This window comes from Cherax quadricarinatus, chromosome 79 (assembly GCF_038502225.1).
Source record: "Cherax quadricarinatus isolate ZL_2023a chromosome 79, ASM3850222v1, whole genome shotgun sequence".
Classification (NCBI taxonomy): domain Eukaryota; kingdom Metazoa; phylum Arthropoda; class Malacostraca; order Decapoda; family Parastacidae; genus Cherax; species Cherax quadricarinatus.
Genome location: NC_091370.1, coordinates 6415424 through 6441134, shown reverse-complemented (window position 1 = coordinate 6441134; position 25711 = coordinate 6415424). Strand labels below are relative to the sequence as shown.

At 41.7% G+C, this 25711-nt stretch overlaps 1 protein-coding gene across 1 annotated transcript in view; it reads left to right on the top strand.

The window, feature by feature from the left end:
* The window catches only part of LOC128702769 (G-protein coupled receptor GRL101), a 208386-nt gene that overhangs the window by 115793 nt on the left and 66882 nt on the right, over positions 1-25711 (top strand). The window contains exons 14-16 of the mRNA XM_070101807.1: positions 12575-12689; positions 20661-20735; positions 22845-22988. Coding sequence (XP_069957908.1) covers positions 12575-12689; positions 20661-20735; positions 22845-22988 — 334 coding nt within the window. The remainder of the gene's footprint in view (positions 1-12574; positions 12690-20660; positions 20736-22844; positions 22989-25711) is intronic.

The window sequence follows — 25711 nt, the reverse complement described above, 5'->3', positions numbered from 1 at the left end:
TTCCTTAAGAACTTTTTAACTGACAGACATTTCCGTGTTCGAGTCAATAATGTTCTTTCCCCGGACTTCGTCCAAGCTGAAGGTGTCCCTCAGGGATGTGTTCTAAGCACAACACTTTTTCTCCTTGCTATAAATGATTTGGCCTCTGTTCTTCCACCCAATATTTGGTCATCACTCTATGTTGATGACTTCGCTATTGCTTGTGCAGGCACTGAGTGTCATCTTATTGCAGTTTCTCTCCAGCATGCGGTCGACCGTGTTTCCACTTGGGCCACCACGCATGGGTTTAAATTTTCAAGTACCAAAACTCACCAAATTACTTTCACTAGACGCTCTGTTATCTCCGATCATCCTTTGTATCTCTATGGCTCCCGTATCCCCGAACGTGATAGTCAGGTTTCTAGGCCTTCTCTTTGACCGTCGGTTATCCTGGAAACCTCACATTACCTCTCTGAAGGCAACTTGTCACAGCCGGCTAAACCTTCTTAAAACCCTTGCTCATCTTTCCTGGGGAGCTGATCATCGAACTCTGCTTCGCCTACATTCAGCCCTCGTTTTATCGAAACTCGATTATGGTGACCAGATTTATTCCACGGCCTCTCCTGCTACTCTCTCTAGACTTAACTCTATCCATCACCAAGGCTTACGTTTGTGCCTTGGTGCTTTTCTCTCTTCCCCTGTTGAGAGCTTCTATACAGAAGCGAATGTTCCATCCTTGTCTGATCGCCGTGATGCCCATTGCCTTCGCTACTATGTACGCTCTCACGATCTACACAATCCTTCCATTTATAGAATGGTCACCGATATTAGTAGACATTCTTTATTCGTTCGCCGCCCGTTTGCTCCATCCCTTTCCTCTTCGCCTACATTCACTCTTGTCTTCCCTTCAGTTACCACCTTTATATGTTCATGTAGCATCTCACTTTTCCCTACCCCCCTGGGAAGTTCCAGCTATTCGGGTCTGTTCTTTCTCACTCCCTTGCTCGAAAGCTCAACTGCCTACGGTGGCTTCCCGCTCTCTTTTTCTTGATCACTTCCACTCCCATTCTCATGCCACCGCTGTGTACACAGATGGCTCTAAGTCTTCAGACGGCGTCGGATTCGCAGCAGTGTTTCCGGACAGCATCGTGCGGGGGCATTTACTATCTTCAGCTAGCATTTTTACTGCTGAACTGTATGCCATTCTTGCAGCACTTATTCGTATCGCATCTATGCCTGTGTCATCATTTGTAGTAGTCTCAGACTCCCTTAGTGCTCTACAGGCTATACGAAAATTTGATACATCTCATCCCCTAGTTCTCCGTATCCAACTTTGGCTACGCCGTATCTCTACCAAACATAAAGATATTGTTTTTTGTTGGGTCCCTGGTCATGTCGACGTACAGGGCAATGAACAGGCAGACACTGCTGCGCGGTCAGCAGTACATGACCTACCAATTTCCTATCGAGGTGTTCCATTTCTGGACTATTTTGCTGCAATAGCTACCCACCTTCGCACCCGTTGGCAACATCGTTGGTCAACTCTGCTCGGTAACAAACTTCATTCTATTAAACCGAGCATAGGTTACTGGCCGTCTTCTTGTCATCAGTGCCGAGGTTGGGAGACCACTCTCTCCCGCCTTCGCATTGGCCACACTCGTCTTACTCATGGGTATCTCATGGAGAGGCACCCTGTTCCTCTCTGTGAGCAGTGTCAAGTTCCAGTATCGATTAGCCACATTCTGTTAGACTGCCCTCTCTATCAACGAGCACGCAGAATTTACCTCCAACGTCGTCTTCGTTCTACTACTATCTCTTTACCTTCCCTTCTTGTTGATGGACCCTCCTTTAATCCTGACTCTCTCATTGACTTCTTGACAACGACTGATTTACTCCACAAACTCTGATGATACTTTTCGCACTCCCCTCAGCCCTTTCTAGTTCAGTCTCTTGCTGCCCTTTACCCTTTCACCATCCACTACCCCGCTGTTATCCGTAACCTATTACTCATCCATCTCCCTTTTGCCACCTGATGCCCTCGCTTCCTTCCTGCCCTGCAGCGCTGTATAGTCCTTGTGGCTTAGCTCTTCTTTTTTGATTATAATAATAATGTAGCTACTATAGCATATCTGTGTAGGTTACAAGGTAACGTATGGTTCAAAAGAGAGGTCCAACGATACATATTACCGGCCATACACCTGTGTAGAGACCAGCGTAGCTTGTTGGTGACCAGGAGAGGTGCTGAGGTTGGTATATTCCTCTACCATGTTCTACAATGTTTACACACACACACACACACACACACACACACACACACACACACACACACACACACACACACACACACACACACACACACACACACACACACACACACACACACACACACACACACACACACACACAGTCGTGCCGAATAGGTAGAAGTTGCTATTTTGGCTTAAATAACCACGGTTTTCTTGCCGAACAAGGCGAGCGAAAATTTGTGTATGCAATAATTTAAAAAAAAAAATATTTTGAACCTAACGAAAAAATATATTTCATTGTTTATTATTAAATTATTGTAAACTTGACACAGATGCAACTAATGTGACATTTTATTGTGGCAACGTTTCGCTCTCCAGGAACTTTTATAATTATTATTATGCCTAAATCAAAACACAAGTATGACTGGTCGACTCTGTGTACTATATCCTCTAATACAACTATATCACCTTATATCTCACCTTGTATACAGTAAATCTCACCTTATATTACCTTATATACAGTAAATCTCGCCTTATATTACCTTACATTCAGTAAATCTCGCCTTATATTACCTTATATACAGTAAATCTCACCTTATATTTCCTTATATTCAGTAAATCTCGCCTTATATTACCTTATATTCAGTAAATCTCTTTATATTACCTTACAGTAAATCTCGCCTTATATTTCCTTATATTCAGTAAATCTCACCTTATATTACCTTATATTCAGTAAATCTCACCTTATATTACCTTATATTCAGTAAATCTCCTTATATTACCTTATATACAGTAAATCCCAGCTTATATTACCTTATATTCAGTAAATCTCGCCTTATATTACTTTATATACAGTAAATCCCACCTTATATTACCTTATATACAGTAAATCCCCTTATATTACCTTACATTCAGTAAATCCCACCTTATATTACCTTACATTCAGTAAATCCCATCTTATATTACCTTATATTCAGTAAATCTCACCTTATATTACCTTATATACAGTAAATCCCCTTATATTACCTTACATTCAGTAAATCCCACCTTATATTACCTTACATTCAGTAAATCCCATCTTATATTACCTTATATACAGTAAATCCCACCTTTATATTACCTTACATTCAGTAAATCCCATCTTATATTACCTTATATACAGTAAATCCCCTTATATTACCTTACATTCAGTAAATCCCACCTTATATTACCTTACATTCAGTAAATCCCACCTTATATTACCTTACATTCAGTAAATCCCACCTTATATTACCTTACATTCAGTAAATCCCATCTTATATTACCTTATATACAGTAAATCCCACCTTATATTACCTTATATTCAGTAAATTTCACCTTATATTACCTTATTGACAATATATTCAATTTTGGATAACTTTTTTCCCCACGCCGGAAAAGAAAAATAAGAGGGGAAAAAATCTTTAGCCTGAAAGTCATTGCATATTTCTTTGTTTTTTTCCCCTCACGGTCGGTGAGCTGGTGTCAGGTGTCAGTCACTCGTTACTATGCATTTTTTTCTTCCCTGTTTCAAGTTTTATCTCATATTAACTGTTTCAAAATAACTTTTGAGTGTTTAGAAAACTGGAAAAAAAATCAGTCATTTTAGAATACGTGCTTAAAAAAAAATGCGTGGCTGTGTGTGATATGAAAGTTTGGGGCAACTGCCAACAGGTGGCTCCACTCGCTGTGAATTTTCCATAAGGCAACACTGATGGCAGTGCTACCTGGGCCAAGTCCGTAGCACTGGTCAGTATCTTATATTTCTCTGTTGAATAAGCCGAGAGAGGCGCAGGCATGACGAAATTCACATAGTTCGCTGCAGACTGCTGGCACTGCACACTGCTGACACTGCACACTGCTGACACTGCACACTGCTGACACTGCACACTGCTGACACTGCACACACTCACGCTCCTGAATCCTAACTCCGGGGAAAATGCTCATGCCTCTCCAAACCATTAGTTGGCCGATATTTATGAATGGGGTGAAACCAAGAAAAGTCTCATACATTCATTCATTTATTTTCACACATCCACTCTCCCTCTCCTTCACATGAACACGCGTGGCTACTACGATCCTTTTTAATAATTGAAAACGTTGGCAAGAAACAAGAGGAAGACGTATTGTAGCAATTGTACAGAAGTGGCTGCTGGATTCCAGCCTTATGAAATGAACTTGAAGACATAAGTTACATACACAGAAACCCAGACTTAGAACAGAGGATACAATCCTCACACTAGGAGGACCTAGACGTCAGCATAACGCTCAACATGTCGCCAGAAGAGAGTATTAGTCTAATAACTTGTGGGCTGATGAGCGACGTTCAGATGAGCTCAGGAGTCTCAAGATTAATTATCGACCACACATGTGACATACGTTGTATATATGCAGGATCATCATAGAATCCATAGTGAAGCAAACAGAAATATGTAATGTCTGCAATGAGGCTAATCCGGGAGTCTGAATGAGAAACTATGAAGGTAAACTAAAAGAATTTATCCTAATTGCATTAAATGGTAAAAGAACCAAAGATTTAAATATGATATGCAAGATGTATAGAAAAAAATGAGTGTTGTAGAGGTGCAAAACGGGTTTACACGGGCACAGAAGGAAATTTTAAACTCGGATGATCCACAGGGAAGTCAGGAAATGTTTCTTCAGTCTCCGGGTGGTCAAAAACGTGTGATGGCCTGAGTGAACAAGTGGTATAAGCAAACGAGGTTAGGTAAGGTTTGTCAGGAAACAGGACAAGTGTTTCCTGACGCTGGTCTCAGACAATTACCCACAGCTGGAGGTTTTGGTCATCTGACCGGTCTTCCACTGGCTTACCCCTCCACCCCTTTCAAAATTATGGTTATGATCAGAACCTGTGGAAAATTGCATTTACTTGGATGTATAATTATATACATAACAGTAAATGAACAATGATAACTATTGTTTATCAGTTAGACAAGTAGGAATTTGGGACACTTAGGTCGCAAAAAATGTCCCCCTTCGATACCTACCACTGTCATATCCACAAGTTGCTCTGGACCTATTAATTAAATGAAATATACATTCACCAGGAATACTTGTAAATATATAAATTTGTGGACTGTATATTAAAAATAATAAATGGTTATATATATACACAATTACATAACAGAAGGAAAATATATCTTAATATCACTCACCAATTTGACTGGAGATTTATGTGTATCATACTCAGAAAACCTCACTCTTACTAAATCTATGAAAATAATGCTGGCCAGAATTACACACAAATCTAGAGAGCTTATCTGAGGTTCCTGGAGCTGTCTTGTCCAGTCGTCTGATATCTCAAGTTATGCAGGAATGCACATCCAACAATTTCGCCTCCTATTTGAGAGGTGTCAATCCAATTTTAACCTCTAGTGCACGAAAAATTCTTCCAATTAAATTAACGTTGTATCCAATTCAAAACCAAGATGGCGAGTCTCCTACGCGGACGCAGGCTTTCCGTTTTCTATGACATAAATATTATTAAATACAGTATGGCCATCTATTTACATATAAATACTGAATTTCTGGAAAATATATACAGTATTTTCCACAGAACCATTAGATTTTAGTAAGCAGATTTCGCACACAGCTTTAAGAATAGGTAGCATTGCATTACCGCTGCAAGTCTGAATCTTGTCTCTAACAACAATAATAATAATAATAATAATAATAATAATAGTGAATAAATTATCTTTGTAATGGTCAGTCTGGCAAGGATTATAGCCTCGCCTCGACCTACGATACAACAAATAAATGAACACAAAAAGAATAAAAGAAATGAAAATATACACCAAAAATCCCTCAGAAACGCATTATAACTTCCTCTGTAATGTGCATCCATTTAACACAGCCGGGAGTCCTCACAATACACCATCTCATTTTAAGTCAGGGTTTTCATTTTTTCTCTCTGCCGCAGTTCTCATTACTCTGCAGCCTCGTCGTGGCCATATTACCTTCACCGAATTCTGTCATTATCACTTTTGTCATGGTAGTTTATGGTGCCCCTGATGGTACCTGCTTTAACTTCTCACTTATACTGGAAAAAAAATATTGGTTAATGGGTTTTAAACCTTATTCACTATACTAGAGTTATTAAGGAATTACGACTTCACGAATTTTTTTCACTACAAGAATGATTTTATATATAATGTCGTGCCGAATAGGTAAAATTAGTCACTTAGCAAGAACTCGTTTAAAATTAAGTCTTTTTTTAAATTTTCTCTTATACATTTAAAGATTTTTTCATTTGTTAATATAAAAATTGATGATTTTGTACCAAAAGTACCTTAGAGAACTTACCTGACCTTATAACAAGCGCAACTTAATTACTCTAATCCAACTAAATATATTTTGTACAAGTGTACAGTAATTTAATAATAAACAAGCACACACATTTTTTTCGTTAGGTTCAGAATGATTTTTACGAAATTACTGGATACACAAATCAGCGCTATACCGCCGAGCTACGGGGCTTCTAATAGGTAAGATTCACAGAAGACGCTGTTGTGTAGTTTCTGCGTCATGGCTACCGTCAGTAACCTTGTCCTTTCACAGTCCCAATACTTTTCACAGTAAATCTACCCTCGCCTCCCTCGAAGCCACTGTCTATGAACTCAATTTAAGCCGTAATGAACTACTGTCTGTATTCTTTAAAGGTAATTCTCTGAACTTCTATTGATATTTCAAGATGTCCTCTTATTGGAGATGTATGGACTTACACATGAAAACTTAAAGCGCCTTCTTTTGTTTTCATACATACATGTCCTCAGAAGATCAATCGATCACTCCTAGTGACCTTCTTCCCATCTTCCCTTCCTTTCTCTCAATCTACAACCCTCCACTCCCACCATTCTTCCCTTCCCCTGTCAATCATACTCCCTTCAACACCACTCCTCCCTCCATCCCCATCCACACCCATCCCTGCCCTTACCCCCGCCCATCCATCGTCCTTCCACCTCAGAGCAGGGAACTTGCATCCTCTAGATCGGAGGTTTACAGACTTATGCGTAACATCGAGGTCGTCTCTCTCGTCCTTCTCCGCTCTTCGGGCGCAGCAAATTTTCGATGATATATGCAGATAGCCTACCTGCCCTTACTGCTTCTGATTTTTTTTCCGGTGCTCGGCTTCATCTTCCTTTTTCTCCTCTTCGGTCATTTTCCTTGCTTACACTTCCTCCACACTTCACTTTCTCTGCTTCACTGATGGTTGTGGAGGTTCTCTGCTTCTTTCTCATTGTCCACAAGCTTCACCTACATCACCTCTCCTCTCTGGTCCCTCCTTTATCTCCTACACCACCAACCTCTTGATGAAATGGAGTGACACTCGTCTAGTTGTAAAGTAGCTAGACACTTGCAAATGTAAATGCTTGAGGCTGCTATAATTTCCATAATAACATAAAACAAGGGTAGATTTATAATTTCTTCTGAAAGTTTATCTCTGATGCCTCTTAGCATGAATGCGCTGTATTTACTTAGATAAATGTTTCTCAGTTTCCTTCGTATCTTTTTCTTTCAACCCTTACCTTAAAATGCTCTGGGATCATTGTTTCCTCTGTGCCTCTCTTGCTCTTAGGCGATAATGGTGTCTCATTTTACCCCTTTATGTCTCACCACCTTAATCCCGAGTATGCCACTTATGAGAACATTCATTTTTTTCATTCCCTCGTGTATTGACCTCTCAGTTTTTCTTGAATCGTCGACGATTCCTGATCTTCATGAGAGAGAAAAAAAAAATAATCTTTGATCTTCTCACTCCTATTCCCCTCCACGTTGTCACCCCCGTTGGCATTTTTAACTTGCAGATCGGTCGTTTTTTATGCAACACACGTCTATTCCTTCTTCCTTTACTGGTTTGAGTCGTCCGTCTCTCGTGTCCCCAGGCGTGGCCGTCTCACGGATTTTCCGCGGCGATTTTCACAAATGCGTACCCTGGGGGTCGCCTTGCATGTCTTGGGCCATTCCTCTCAACAATACCGCTTGGATTCGTTATCATTATAGTCCTACCTCCAGCTATCTCGTTTCCAAACAGATGAAGGTCCATGTCTACTGTCATAATATCAACTAAGTTTAATTGCTGAAGAACTTAATTCTCAACGGATCAAGCTCAATTCTACGAACGTGAAATTGAAAACGATGCGGAATATGGCGCCCAAATATTCATCCAACCCAGGAATTATTTTCTTGGAGTTTACTTCCAGAGCGGGTAAATCATGCAATGTATCATTATAGATCTTGAACTGGCGTCACCTTTGTCAAAGTATCAACCTATGGCAGCTGGGATTAATGATGTACATGTTTCATACTTTTTATTATTCCCCTTATTATTAAAATTGGTCTAATGGCGTGGTTATCACTCTTTCGCAAACCGAGCAAGTCGAGTTGCGACCCTTTACACTTAAGACTCAGAAACCCAGCAAGGGAGCTACACGCCTCAGGGACCCAGCAAGGGATCTACATGTCTCAGGAACCCAGCAAGGGAGCTACACGCCTCAGGAACCCAGCAAGGGAGCTACATGCCTCAGGGACCCAGCAAGGGAGCTACACGCCTCAGGGACCCAGCAAGGGAGCTACACGCCTCAGGGACCCAGCAAGGGAGCTACACGCCTCAGGGACCCAGCAAGGGAGCTACACGCCTCAGGGACCCAGCAAGGGAGCTACATGCCTCAGGAACCCAGCAAGGGAGCTACACGCCTCAGGGACCCAGCAAGGGAGCTACACGCCTCAGGGACCCAGCAAGGGAGCTACACGCCTCAGGGACCCAGCAAGGGAGCTACACGCCTCAGGGACCCAGCAAGGGAGATACACGCTTCAGGAACCCAGCCAGGGAGCTACACGCTTCAGGAACCCAGCAAGGGAGCTACACGCTTCAGGAACCCAGCAAGGGAGCTACATCCTTCAGGAACCCAGCAAGGGAGCTACACGCCTCAGGAACCCAGTAAGGGAGCTACACGCCTGAGGAACCCAGCAAGGGAGCTACACGCCTCAGGGACCCAGCAAGGGAGCTACACGCCTCAGGGACCCAGCAAGGGAGCTACACGCCTCAGGGACCCAGCAAGGGAGATACACGCTTCAGGAACCCAGCCAGGGAGCTACACGCTTCAGGAACCCAGCCAGGGAGCTACACGCTTCAGGAACCCAGCAAGGGAGCTACACGCTTCAGGAACCCAGCAAGGGAGCTACATCCTTCAGGAACCCAGCAAGGGAGCTACACGCCTCAGGAACCCAGTAAGGGAGCTACACGCCTGAGGAACCCAGCAAGGGAGCTACACGCCTCAGGAACCCAGCAAGGGAGCTACACGCCTCAGGAACCCAGCAAGGGAGCTACATGCCTCAGGAACCCAGCAATGGAGCTACATGCCTCAGGAACCCAGCAAGGGAGCTACACGCCTCAGGGACCCAGCAAGGGATCTACATGTCTCAGGAACCCAGCAAGGGAGCTACACGCCTCAGGGACCCAGCAAGGGAGCTACACGCCTCAGGGACCCAGCAAGGGAGCTACACGCTTCAGGAACCCAGCCAGGGAGCTACACGCTTCAGGAACCCAGCCAGGGAGCTACACGCTTCAGGAACCCAGCAAGGGAGCTACATGCCTCAGGAACCCAGCAAGGGAGCTACACGCTTCAGGAACCCAGCAAGGGAGCTACATCCTTCAGGAACCCAGCAAGGGAGCTACACGCCTCAGGAACCCAGCAAGGGAGCTACACGCCTCAGGAACCCAGCAAGGGAGCTACACGCCTCAGGAACCCAGCAAGGGAGCTACACGCCTCAGGAACCCAGCAAGGGAGCTACACGCCTCAGGAACCCAGCAAGGGAGCTACACGCCTCAGGAAACCAGCAAGGGAGCTACATGCCTCAGGAACCCAGCAATGGAGCTACATGCCTCAGGAACCTAGCAAGGGAACTACACGCCTCAGGGACTCAGCAAGGGATCTACATGTCTCAGGAACCCAGCAAGGGAGCTACACGCCTCAGGGACCCAGCAAGGGAGCTACACGCCTCAGGAACCCAGCCAGGGAGCTACACGCTTCAGGAACCCAGCCAGGGAGCTACACGCTTCAGGAACCCAGCCAGGGAGCTACACGCTTCAGGAACCCAGCCAGGGAGCTACACGCTTCAGGAACCCAGCCAGGGAGCTACATGCCTCAGGAACCCAGCAAGGGAGCTACACGCTTCAGGAACCCAGCAAGGGAGCTACATCCTTCAGGAACCCAGCAAGGGAGCTACACGCCTCAGGAACCCAGCAAGGGAGATACACGCCTCAGGAACCCAGCAAGGGAGATACACGCCTCAGGAACCCAGCAAGGGAGATACACGCCTCAGGAACCCAGCAATGGAGCTACATGCCTCAGGAACCCAGCAAGGGAGCTACACGCCTCAGGAACCCAGCAAGGGAGCTACACGCCTCAGGAAACCAGCAAGGGAGCTGCACGCCTCAGCAACCCAGCAAGGGAGCTACACGCCTCAGGAAACCAGCAAGGGAGCTACACGCCTCAGGAAACCAGCAAGGGAGCTACACGCCTCAGCAACCCAGCAAGGGAGCTTCGCACCTCAAGAATTCAGTCAAGTGTGCCATTCAAAAAGGAAGGTATTTACGGGATCTTCCAAGGCTGTTGACGGCGGATTACTGACGTGATGCACGATAGGAAAAAGAGGAAGAAAAGGAAAAAGAATAAAGGGGAGAGAGAGAAAGAAGGAAGGAAGGAGAAGTGGGAAGGAGGGACTGCCTGACGACACGCTGGTATGCTTGCTCCTGCCACCAACTCGCCATCAACTTGTGGAATGTGTCGCTCAGAACTTGTCAGTAGTCGTAAAAAATCTTTTCTGCAGCTCTCGGCTCAGGAGTTATCAACCTTCATGGAAACCTAGAGAAACATGACGGCAGGTTGGTCACTGTTGTGTTCTTATGCAAGGCATCATTAATATATAAAGCAAATTACCCAAAATGCAACATGAAATTCATGTTAACTAATACGAAAGATATATATATATATATATATATATATATATATATATATATATATATATATATATATATATATATATATATATATATATATATATATATATATATATAACAGTGGCCACTTTATTAGGAACACCCATCTAGTACTGGGTAAGGGTTAACTTTGCCTCCAGAACAGCCTGAATTCTTCGAGTCATGGATTTACCAAAGTTCTTGAAAAATTCCTTAGAGATCCTCGTCCATGTTGACATAGCATCACGCAGTTGATGCTGACTTGTTGGCTGCACATCCATGCTGCGAATCTCTCGTTCGTCCACATTCCAGAAGCTGACGCTGAATTCTGACGCTGGCATCTACATGTAACAGTAGAAATAGCGATTCGTCAGATCAAGCGATGTTTCTCCGATCTTCAACTGTCCAGTTTTGGTGATATTGTGCCCACTGTAGTCTGTTTCCTATTCTTAGCTGACAGGAGTGGAACCCGGAGTGGTTTTACGCTGCTGTAGCCAATCCACTTCAAGTTTCTACGAGTTATGCATTCAGAGATGTTCTTCTGCATACTACTGTTGTAACATGTGGTCGAGTTGATTACTTTCCTGCCAGATTGAACCACTCTGGCCATTCGCCTCTGGCCTCTGTTAACAATGCATTTTCGCCCACAGAACTGCCACTCCCTGGATATTTTGTGTATACCATTCTGTGTAAACCTAGAGACTGTTGTGCGTGAAAATCCCAGAAGATCAGCAGTTGCTGAGATACTCAAACCACACCGTCTGGCACCAACAATCATTCCATGGTCACTCACTTAGATTACATTTCTTCCCCATTCTTGTGTATAGTCTGAACAAGTGAGCGTCTTGACCATATCTGCATGCTTTTAGGCACTGGGATGTTGCCACATGGTTGGCTGATTAGATATTTGTTTTAACGAGCAGGTGTACCTAACATGGCGGCCACTGAATGTATATATAGTATGTGCACATAAAAATTTGTGAACATTATACTCGGTTAAATATTTTAAATAATTTAGTAAGCATAATTGATCGTGGGTCTGTCAGTGATGTTACGTTACTGTGTCGTGGGGCTGTCAGTGATGTTACGTTACTGTCGTGGGGCTGTCACTGGGGTCGTGTAGTAACATAACACGCCGTCAGTGATATGTTATTACAATGTATCTCAAGGGGGAGAGGGAATTTAAAGAACACTGTTGTCGAGACTCGATACTCCATCCACTTAGTAATGAAACCGATACGCAAATTGTATTTTCTTCCCTCCGCTTTCACATGTCCTGTTTACACCTGTTCCTATCTATTGGTTAGTGTTCACTCGTTTACTGTTGTTGCAGCGTTCGTGTGTTCGGCGTCGGCGCCCAGCTGTGAGTGTCGGGACATAACCATCAGTTGTGAAGACAGAGGACTAACTAGCCTTCCCCAGGATATTGAACTGCAGATTTCTCGTTTGTAAGTACAGAGTGAGTGAGTGAGTCAGAGGGGGGAGAGAGAGAATTTAATTGAGGTAATGTTAACAAAGGCTTTTAAATGAGCTTTCTTAGATAACAGTATTTGGCTTATATGATATAGGTAGAAAAATCTTAGTCTAATCTCGTAATATTATTACTGAGAGAGAGAGCCAGAGCCAGCCAGCCCTGTGTGTGTGTTTGTGTGTGTGTTTGTGTGTTTGTGTGTGTGTTTGTGTGTTTGTGTGTGTTTGTTTGTGTGTGTTTGTGTGTTTGTGTGTTTGTGTGTGCGTGCGTGTGTGTGTGTGTGTGTTTGTGTGTGTGCGCGTGTGTTTGTGTGTTCGTGCGTGTGTTTGTGCGTGTGTGTGTGTGTGCGTGTGCGTGTATTTGTGTGTGTGTATTTGTGTGTGTGTTTGTGTGTGCGCGTGTGTGCGTGTGTGTGTGTGCCTGGACAAGTGCCGGTCCCTTGAGGCTACAGTGCACATGTTGAGCTTTATGATTAGTGTAAATGATCATTACCTGAACATCTGTTGTGAGACTCGAGGCGAGGAAGATAGTGGCTGAGAGGGGAGCGAAGGAGCCGAGTGGGAATGTAGGAGCTGAGAGGGAATGAGACTGGCTAAGAGGCGCAGAGAGGGATAGAAATGGATTGTTGGATCCAAGAGGAGAAAGATACTGAGAGGAAAGGAGGGGGTTGAGGGAAGCTGAAAATGCCTGAGGGGAAAAAGAGTGGAGAAGCTGAGAGGAGAGACTACTAGCGAAGCTGTAAAGGAAAGTGATGCAGGTGATGGGATAATGATTGTGATTAATTTTGTATACAAGGTTGAGTTTCAACTGAATTATTCTGTCCACAGCACAGGACGTACGTGTGTGTGTGGGGGGGGGGAGGGGCTATTTTACCTTTGGATACAGTCTTAACACATGTTTTTTTTCCGTTGATCACCTGGTGTATATTTGCCACATATATAGCAAAAGTTGTCTGCACTGTTTAGGGCAGGCCACCCCTCAAGGTTCCTTGATGTTGGTGAGGGGCTCTTGATTTAGAGAATTGGATCTGTGCTCCAGTTCCCGAATTAAGCCTGAATGCCTTCCACATCCCCCCCCCAGGCGTTGTATAATCCCCCAGGTTCAGCGCTTCCCCCTTGATTATAATAATAATAATAGGGCAGGCCAATAAATTTATTGGTCTGCCTGGTATAGGGATATTATCCTGAAATAGCGATTTCATATGAAAGAGTAAGAGAAACCGAAGGTAAATATAGGTATGTATATGTAGAGAAGAAATATAATTTAAACAAAAACACCAACATAGACAATGAACAGTTGATCCTTTGTAAATACCTGAACAGTGAGACATCCAGAGCACGACTGATGTTCTGTGACTCTTCCTGACAAGCAGCCATGATGCCTAGCATTCAAGTTTTATGTATATAAGCAGAGCGATAAAGCAAATTTATTGTTGTCCAGTGATATTTTCCCGATAGATAATCTGCAATTTTTTCCCCCCGAATTAGTTTAACTGGCGTAATTGACTCGTATTGATGACCAACATAGCTGAGGCAGCAGGTGTTTGGTAATTAACAGCTGTACAATATGTTGGTCAAGACACATGTGCAATAGTTGGGTATCGTTATTGCTGAAACTCTTGGCTTACACAGTAGGCTTCCTCAGTCTAATACAGAGGCAACAGGTGTAGTAGTGACATGAAGATGATGCAGTCAGTTAACTTAGGAGAAATAGAGGTTGTCAGTCCCTCAACCTGTAGAAGAGTTCACTTGAGGTGAACTCTTCTGCACTGATTATATCTTCATTTCACTACTACACATAATGGCGAACCTACATTTTTGGGGCCCTGAATCTTGAATTCTTATGGGGCTCCTTCGCTGACCTACGTCATACTATAATAACCTTTTTCATTTAATTTTTATTTTAGTTTATTTTCTATTAAATTACACTAATACTTTTTTAAATCCAAAATTTTTAAATATTATGAACTAAAGTGGCTTCTGGAGCCCCTCCGAGATTAGGGGCCCCTGAAGTCTAATAGTTTCAGAGTAGCTCCGTCCCTGATTACACCAGCTGCCTCTGCATGTGACAGAAGAAGCCTACTGTGTAGGCCATGGTGACTCCAGATGGTGACCCTGATGATGACTTCAGATGGTGACCTGGATGGTGATTCCAAATAATGACCCGGCCTTGGCCCACCGCTTACCCCCCACCCGGGGAAGCCAAGGCCCGGTCACCATCTGGAGAAGACCCGGGCTGGGTCACCACCGGCGAACCTACAAGTCGCAGTAGTGGTTTCAACACTAAAGATACCCAGCTGTTGCACATGTCTCAGTCATCAACTGCTACACATGTGTCAACTGCTACACATGTGTCAACTGCTACACATGTGTCAACTGCTACACATGTGTCAACTGCTACACATGTGTCAACTGCTACACATGTGTCAACTGCTACACATGTGTCAACTGCTACACATGTGTCAACTGCTACACATGTGTCAACTGCTACACATGTGTCAACTGCTACACATGTGTCAACTGCTACACATGTGTCAACTGCTACACATGTGTCAACTGCTACACATGTATCAACTGCTACACGTGTCTCAATCATCAACTTGTCAGTATTTTATACCATTTCTAACATAACTGTACAACATGACAGACAACTGACAGATTTAATTAACTGCTTTTAATAACACGCAACTGTGTTTAGCACTTAATTACCGTGGTAATTATTCATAATTTATATTAGGGTTTTATTGATTCATCTTATCTCGTGTCTCTAATTGATGTGACTAATTGTAGTTCACAATGTTTATAATTATATCAATGCTAATTAGTGGTCAGTAATAGCATATAATAAGCATAAATCACTTACTCCTACGATGAACAGGATCAACTAATTTATGTAGTTATTAATTACTCGGTTATGCTCATAGATTGATCTGTGAGCAAAATTGAAAGCTTAACCAGTTATATGGTAATGATTGTTGATCTAACAGACACAATCTCCAACCACCTTAATCACCCCTATCAGCAGTTAGGTAATTGCTATAGCTATCGGTTCTTCGATTTATAATTACGATCATTAATGACAATGTCACATTTTATTAATCACCACCAATCAGCAGCTAGTATATAATAATCACTATGAGAGCATAATTGACAGCTCTTTGGGAACGACTTGCGTGGCTGAACAACTAATTGCTAGTCACCTCTCATTCCAGGCCAGTTGCTTTAAATTACAACACTTGATACGTTAATTCAACATAACTCAGTGAACAGACTAATTGCAGACTAATCTGCCCGAAATGCCTAGCCATGCTAGGCGTTCTAGTGGTACTCTGTAATTATTATTTTACTACATGTAAACCACACAGTAACCAAATTCTGTAAACTCAGCATTGTAATCCTTATAAAGAATAAACTTTGAATTGAAATATGTTGGGGTCAGTCAACTGTCTGATTTGATAGTCCATTGTTTGTCTTATCTGTCAACATTCTATCTTGATATATTCGACTTGGATAAATGTACAATGAATCAATAGATCTGTTTACAGTTTAATTGTAACACACTGCTAAGCAGTTTCATTAGGGCGTCCTACTTGGCAAGCAAACAACCCTTTGTTTGCTGTCTGCGTGGATTAAGTTTATAGAAAGAGATGTATTATACATTATATTACAATGATTAAGGCGATAAAGCCATTTAATGATCTCGTATGTTGACACTATAAGCAGACTTTGTATTACAAATTTACTGCCTGGAATTGTGACTTAATCAGACCTGTTGTTTAATCTTACCATCTGATTATATTGACGTGGTAATTGGCCACCAGAGTATTCTAATCAGGTGATAAATTGCTACACTGATATCTTCCTGGATGGGTCTAAATGGGTCACTGAACAACGTCAAGTGATAGCTTGTTATGGGTTCTCAGAGGGTCAGTGGACAACGTCACGTGCAGTGGCAAGCAGAGGGAGGAAGGCCGAAGGGACGGTGGCCCCGGGCATCCAAATGAGGGGGGGGGGGATCCAAGTAGAAAGGGAATTATGATAGTGATTTGGGGCATACAATCAAGGAGTTGGCCCCTGGCATCACCAGACCTCCGGTAACAATTCCTCCTAAGTCCGATTCATCACTGCTGAAACTTTGAAGCCGATCAGAAGGGACTTTCTAAAGTTACTGCCCAGAAGCCAAATTTGGGAATGATCTATATAAAATTTACTAGAAGGCGCCTTTGTGTTAACAGTGCCATGTACCATTCCTTAGTTATGCTTCACTAGCACTGAAAATATGAAAGTGATCGACTAAGCCATTCTCGAGTTAGACGAAAACCTCCGAGTAACAAAAGATTACCGTACCTGAGTATTTGTGCCGGTTCTGGAATGTAACCGTGCGAAAATGATATAAAAGGGCCACTAAACTCAAATTACCAAAAAATACATGAATTTTTAATATTTTTCACTTTTCTCAGATTTATTTTATTCCAAATTCCCTACAATCCTTGAAGAATGTTGATTTAAGAGACTGGAACACGCATACCTTCTACGAGAAAGCAGTGAGGACAGCTGAGAGGTTGCAATATAAATAACAAAAAGGCACAATACCGTGACTGGAACGATACACAAATAACCCGCACATAAAAGACAGAAGCTTACGACGACGTTTCGGTCCGACTTGGACCATTGACCATTTGTCAATGGTCCAAGTCGGACCGAAACGTCGTCGTAAGCTTCTGTCTTTTATGTGCGGGTTATTTGTGTAGGTTGCAATATAGTTTTGCAAACTGGCAGGTACACACAGCCTGATAATCCATCGCTTTATCTAAGATACATTAACAATGAACACTTGTGGGTGACCTGATGAGGCATTCATAAATTGTCGCATGAAATCCAGATTTAAATTTTTCGCTACGATATAGTTGGTAATTTTTGATTATAATAATAATAATAATAATATAGTTGGTAAATTTTCACCTACACTGCCCAAGAGGAATCCAAACTAATGATCATGCACCAACAAAGAGTTTGAAGACAAGCAGAAGAGGCATTTTTCAGGCAGTACTTGGAAACCAACTTTAGTAAAACAGGTTAATTACTCAGGCACAATTCGCAATGCAAACTTCAGTCTATTCTTCAGTTATTATTCAGAGTCCAACGATTCCAAGTTAATTATGCAAAATAAAATAATTAATTTGCATCTACAGAACGTAAACTTATTAGGTTCTATCTGTCAGTATTTAAAATTTGAAATCGATCGAGTAAAGCATTTTCAAATTATAAATGAAAACTTTAGAGGGAGAAGTGTGACTGAAACACAAAACAGAGGAAGACATGGGAGGAAAAATTTAGAGGTGCAAAGCAACACAAACGAAACAGAATCAGTGGAGTAAAACAGTGTACATGAGATACATTCAAGAAGAAATAGGCAGCAACACGGAGAAGCACAAGAAATATCGTTAGAGCATGATAGACAGGAAGACCAAAAAGAAAATTCACCAGACAAAGCTGAATGTGCAGCAGGAAAATGTAAAGGAGAAGAACATGTAAATATTATGCCATGGGAGTTTGCATATGTGGTATCAGTTGTAAATATCCACACATCAAAAAGTGTTCCAGTATACCGAGAAAAAGCTGGTGTCGCTTTGGTAAAAAATGTGAATAATTTAACAAATAATTTAACAAATCGTAAAACCTAGGACGTCAAATCCATAAAATATATTACAAAATATACACACAAAATTCTCTTGTGGGTTGAATCTTAACATTGTAAGAACACATCCAGTTCCTGGTATTGTTTCGCTCTGACGGTGAGGCTAGACGGTGACCCGTTTTTGTAATGTTATTGCCAACCTGATGGTATAACTGCCCTTGTCATGAGGTAACCTCCTACTGCACCATAGTTCCTCCACCTGGACTCGTTCCTCCACCTGGACTCGTTCCTCCACCTGGACTCGTTCCTCCACCTGGACTCGTTCCTCCACCTGGACTCGTTCCTCCACCTGGACTCGTTCCTCCACCTGGCCTCGTTCCTCCACCTGGCCTCGTTCCTCCACCTGGCCTCGTTCCTCCACCTGGCCTCGTTCCTCCACCTGGCCTCGTTCCTCCACCTGGCCTCGTTCCTCCACCTGGCCTCGTTCCTCCACCTGGCCTCGTTTCCGCACCTGGCCTCGTTCCTCCAATTGGCCTCGTTCCTGCACCTCATTACATTCCTTCGCCTGGCCTCGTTCCTCCAATTGGCCTCGTTCCTGCACCTCATTACATTCCTTCGCCTGGCCTCGTTCCTCCAGGTGACCCACCTCCATCATAACACGTCAGGTGGCTGCAGTACATACACTACATTCGTTGTGTACATCATTGTGTAGTTACCAGTCCACTAAGCCTTAGGCCAAAATATACAATACTTTTTTTCCACGAGTTTGTGCCATTGGTAACTAAATTTAGATTAACTTTAGTTATGCTGGGCACCACTAAGTTGTAATGTTAAACGTATTATTTTCTGCTGATTTGTGTTGCTGTTAAATTTAACATTTGCGTCACATGTGAATTCTCTTAATAATTTGTTAATAGAATAAAAATATATTGTTTTAAATCTCTCCGTTCCGCCTGTAAAGTATGATATATATATATATATATATATATATATATATATATATATATATATATATATATATATATCGTGCCGAATATGTAAAACTGGTCAATTAGCAAGAACTCAATTAAAATTAAGTCCTTTCTAAAATTTTCTCTTATACATTTAAAGATATATTTTTTTCATTAATGTTAATGTAAAAAATTTTAATTTTGCACCAAAAGAATCTTAGAAAACTTAACTAACCTTATTATAACAAGAGCAATTTATTTTAGCCTAACCCAACTAAATATATTTTAAATACGTTTACAATAATTTAGTACTAAACAAACACAATCAAATTTTTTTTTTTCGTTAGGTTCAGAATGATTTTGGCGAAATTATTGCATACACAAATTTTCACTTGTCCTATATGGCAAGATGAGCGTTGCTGTTTAAGCCAAGATCGCAAGTTCTGCCTATTCGGCACGACACACACACACACACACACACACACACACACACACACACACACACACACACACACACACACACACACACACACACACACACACACACACACACACACACACACACACACATATATATATATATATTTTTTTTTTTTTTCAACAAGTCGGCCGTGTATACATTCTGTACTGGTGGATATGTGCATGTATATTTTTTTTTACTTGTTTGTATATGCTGAGTTGTGTGTGTACGTATGAGGCCGTGGATGTGTGTACGTATGAGGCCGTGGATGTGTGTACGTATGAGGCCGTGGATGTGTGTACGTATGAGGCCGTGGATGTGTGTACGTATGAGGCCGTGGATGTGTGTACGTATGAGGCCGTGGGTGTGTGTACGTATGAGGCCGTGGGTGTGTGTACGTATGAGGCCGTGGGTGTGTGTACTTGTGAGGCCGTGGGTGTGTGTACGTATGTGGATACAAGAACATAAAGAATGAACACTGCAGCAGGCCTACTGGCCCACGCTAGGCAAGTCTTTCTCAAACACAGCCTCACTTACAAAATTTTTTGCCCAACCCATTTTCAATGTTTCCCAAGGAATAAGCAAAATAATTAAATAGTTATAACTGATGACGACTTTTAAAGGGTTGGACCGATAAGCCAGCGGAAGGCCTCGGTCAGATGACCAAAAACCCCAACAGCGGGTCATCTGATCAAGACCCACGTCAGGAAACGCTTGTCCTGTTTCCTGACGAACCTAACCTAACCTAAGGAATAAGTTTTTAAAACCTATAAACTCGTGTACAAGTCCCACTCAAATTTAACCCCTCTCACTCTTGTATTTATCTAACAGCACACAAGCTGAGACAGACATGTCGGCTTCTCCAGTGGATAACTAATTTCTCGCTTCACTTCTGTTGCAGTCGAATGTCCGGCAACTACATCAACCACACATTGACAACCACAACCTTCAGGAAGTATTCTTACATCGTTTTTCTGTGAGTATATTGTGGTGGTGGTGGTGGTTGTGACTGTGGTGATAGTGACTGTGGTGGTTGTGGTAGTGATAGAGACTATGATAGTGACTGTGGTGGTGATAGTGACTGTGGTGGTGGTTGTGACTGTGGTGGTGGTTGTGACTATGGTGGTGATAGTGACTGTGGTGGTTGTGACTGTGGTGGTGATAGTGACTGTGGTGGTGATAGTGACTATGGTGATAGTGACTGTGGTGGTGATAGTGACTGTGGTGGTGATAGTGACTGGTGGTTGTGACTGTGGTGGTGATAGTGACTGTGGTGGTGATAGTGACTGTGGTGGTGATAGTGACTGTGGTGGTGATAGTGACTATGGTGGTGATAGTGACTGTAGTGGTGATAGTGACTGTGGTGGTGGTTGTGACTGAGGTATTACGATGGTCACTGGATTTGATTCATTACAGTAATACTAATTAGGAGACAAAAGCCTCCTGACGCGGGTCTTAATTACATAGCTGACCCGTTTAATATTTTATTGAGGGGCTGTGATATTTGCCTCCTGTAAGATAAAATCTTTCTCTAAGAGGAAAGGCAACTGAACTTGGGGGAACCCAAACACTAATCAAGTGGGCGGTGCATAACCCAAAGATAGGTTCCCGGGTAGGGCACTGGAAGCTCTTCTGGGCATCGCCCTGGTGTCCGGGGCGTTGGTGTGAAGCCGTTTTGAGAATGAACATAAGCCGTGGTGATGCTGGTACAACAGGAGTGACATGAATGTCAGTCGGGTCTGGTAGCTTAGCTCGGCCCAGCTGGTGACTTCCTGGAGCTGGTTGACGACCATCTGGGAGAGCACATACACCAGATAATTTTTTTCTAAATATCCACAAACCATAAATTAGTTTCATTTCAGATAAATATAAATCTTTACATAACTGTGTTTGAACTTTTATCTTTAAGTCCTTTTAACAACATCACGTTCATTAAATCATCAATTTTAAGTGTTTGTGTACTTTACAATATACCGTCACTTTAAACAAGCAATTATCCACACTTACAAGTAATTTTACAGTATCTCGAGTGATCCTGGGTCACACGATAACTTTACAAGTAAGATCCCACCGCAGCCACCATTGATGATCAAGGTTCTTATTAAACAAATAAATCGCCTATGAATGAGAGGGGGATTAGATGTATGGAAATAATCGGCGATTATAGCTACTAAATCTGCAGTTTATGAAACAAACATAAAATGTAGAAAGTTATAAAATGATGTGCGATATGTGTGGGGATATATACACTAACTTAACTACTGGGAAAGTTATTTTTCAGTATAAGCTCCCACCAGGAGCCTGGATCTTTCTCCATGATCCGTCAATATCTCTCTGATCTCTCCTTTTTAGCTGTGCCACCCGAGTAGCTTGTATATTATGCACCCCATGCTCATCCTGTTAACGGTAGCATAAAAAACAGGATTGCAGAGGTCACAATGGACCCCACTGTGCATAGTTACATCACTAAAATTAGTGTCTCCCTGAATCTTCTGCATCTTCCTGATCTTTCTGGATCTTTCATCTCTCTGCACCTCCCCACCTATAATTATAAAAGGTCTGACGTTGCCTTCAAGATCTCCTTTATCCAAAGGGTCATGAATTTAGAGGTTCAGAAGTTTAGTATATATCTCGCCTGTCATAGGTTCGAGGCCCACCCGTTCCGTGGTTAACACCTAATGATTGTGGAAATGACACACATGCGTATTCAAGACATTGTGGTTTTGTTAATTAGAATGATAAAGCCACAATTATTTATTTAATTCATGTTAAGCGCTAGACCCATGTGTGTCATTCAGCGCAAGACGTAAGAGGCTTGATCCTCCGTCTGCTGAGCGCCAGACAGATGCGCTTCCTATTTGTACTCACCTATATAATAAAGCCACAAGCTGCTAAACTTTTCCTTCTTGGTTATGCATGTGTCTTATTCCCAGTATAACTGTACATTCACGAGGTAGTGCCTGGAAAACAGACTTCTTGGACAGTATACCTATCTGAGCCCGAGAGTACCCCTTGTGGGGTACTCTCGGGAGTGTCACTTAAACCATCCATCATCCACACATTCCTGTGCCCCGTGTGATCTCAGGGACCTGAGCAACAACAGTGTGCGAAGTCTACCAGCTGGGGTGTTCGTGAGCCTGGGCCGGCTGCGCATCCTCGACCTTCGGGACAACCAGCTCTCAGCCCTCCACAACTCCACCTTCCTCGGCCTGGCCAGCCTCAGGACTCTGTAAGTTCACCAACTCTACATTGTGCCCTTAACTGTTATGTCATTACGGAATCGAACTCTGTATGGAGATATACTAGGCCTACCGTACCATACAACTCGGAAAGCAATGTACTTTCTAGCACTATCCTGTTATGACTAACGAAATCTCAATGACACGATTGCAAACAAACCATACCACGGGTGGGGATAGAACCCGCGATCAGTCTCAAAACTCCAGACTGTCATGTTAGCCACTGGACCAGCTAGCCACAATAAGATTCGTCTAACTAGGTATATTTCTACACCATAGGAAGGTTAGCATAGGTACCACTGTGATCACAAATGCAAGTTTTTACAGACGAATCTCCAGCTAGCGTGGCCGTGACGAACTCTAGCTCAAGTCCCCTCAATGCCGTTGAGCTAGAGTTCGTCACGGCCACGTTAGCTGGAGATTCGTCTGCAAAAACTTGCATTTGTGGTCACAGTGGTGCCTGTGCTAACCTTCCTATTGTGTAGAAATATACCTAGTTAGACGAATCTTATTGTGGCTAGCTGGTCCAGTGGCTAACGCGACGGTCTGGAGTTTTGAGACTGATCGCGGGTTATATCCCCGCCCCTGGTATGGTTTGTTTCTATCCTGTTATTGTACAAGGTGTGTACAGGTTAAGAAGTCTTAATGACCCATGTACAGTCAATAGGCTTTAAACCTAATGCTACAAAACTTGGTAGTTGCCGGTCTGCCTCAGTGGTTCTGCAACAGGTAACATCTTGCTTAGAAAGTTATTTTTGTAATAGGTGGTTAACTACGTTGCAGCTCGGATAATACCAGAGTCGTGAAGGTGTATGTAACCTGTTTGCTTCCATTCCAGATTATTTTAAAACTGTGTGTATATATGCAGAGAGACGCGCGCACAGACACACACACACACACACACACACACACACACACACACACACACATTATATATATATATATATATATATATATATATATATATATATATATATATATATATATATATGTCGTGCCGAATATGTAAAACTGGTCAATTAGCAAGAACTCATTTAAAATTAAGTCCTTTCTAAAATTTTCTCTTATACGTTTAAAGATATATTTTTTCATTAATGTTAACGTAAAAATTTTTAATTTTGCTCAAAAAGAATCTTAGAAAACTTACCTAACCTTATTATAACAAGAACAATTTAATTTAGCTTAACCCAACTAAATATATTTTAATTTGTTTACAGTAATTTAATACTAAACAAACACAGTGAAATACATTTTTTTCGTTAGGTTCAGAATGATTTTGGCGAAATTATTGCATACACAAATTTTCACTTGTCCAATATGGCAAGATGAACGTTGCTATTTAAGCCAAGATCGCAATATATATATATATATATATAATATATATATATATATATATAATATATATATATATATATATATATATATATATATATATATATATATATATATATATATATATATATATATATATATATATATAATTATATATATATATATAATGTATATATTTTTTTTATTCTTCCATTATTGTATAAACCAAGGCTGAGTTTGGCTGATAAAACAGTTTTTACATTGATTTACTGGAAATACTTCTGTTTTGTCTATATTATAAAAGCTTCTCCAAATTTATTGACTTGTATTAGTTTTATCAATTTCTATTTTATTTTTCAGTTCCCCTTTAAATATCAGAACAGTCAGTGGAATACCACTCTGTGAACTAATAGACATGTTCCAATCCTGCACCTAACGTATACATTCTAATCCTGTACCTAATGTATTATATTATACATTCTAGTACTGTACCTAGTGTATTGTACATTCCAGTCATGTACCTAACATATATTCCAATCATGTACCTATCATATATTCCAATCATGTACCTAACATATTACAATCATGTACCTAACATGTATTCCAATCATGTACCTAACATGTATTCCAATCATGTACCTAACATATATTCCAATCATGTACCTAACATATATTCCAATCATGTACCTAACATATACTCCAATCATGTACCTAACATATTCCAATCATGTACCTAACATATATTCCAATCATGTACCTAACATATATTCCAATCATGTACCTAACATGTATTCCAATCATGTACCTAACATATATTCCAATCATGTACCTAACATGTATTCCAATCATGTACCTAACATATATTCCAATCATGTACCTAACATATATTCCAATCACGTACCTAACATATATTCCAATCATGTACCTAACATGTATTCCAATCATGTACCTAACATGTATTCCAATCATGTACCTAACATATATTCCAATCATGTACCTAACATATATTCCAATCACGTACCTAACATATATTCCAATCATGTACCTAACATATATTCCAATCCTGTACCTAACATATATTCCAATCCTGTACCAAACATTCCAATCTCGTACCAAACATTCCAATCCTGTACCAAACATTCCAATCTCGTACCAAACATTCCAATCCTGTACCAAACATTCCAATCTCGTACCAAACATTCCAGTCTCGTACCAAACATTCCAATCTCGTACCAAACATTCCAGTCTCGTACCAAACATTCCAATCTCGTACCAAACATTCCAGTCTCGTACCAAACATTCCAATCTCGTACCAAACATTCCAGTCTCGTACCAAACATTCCAGTCTCGTACCAAACATTCCAGTCTCGTACCAAACATTCCGATCTCGTACCAAACATTC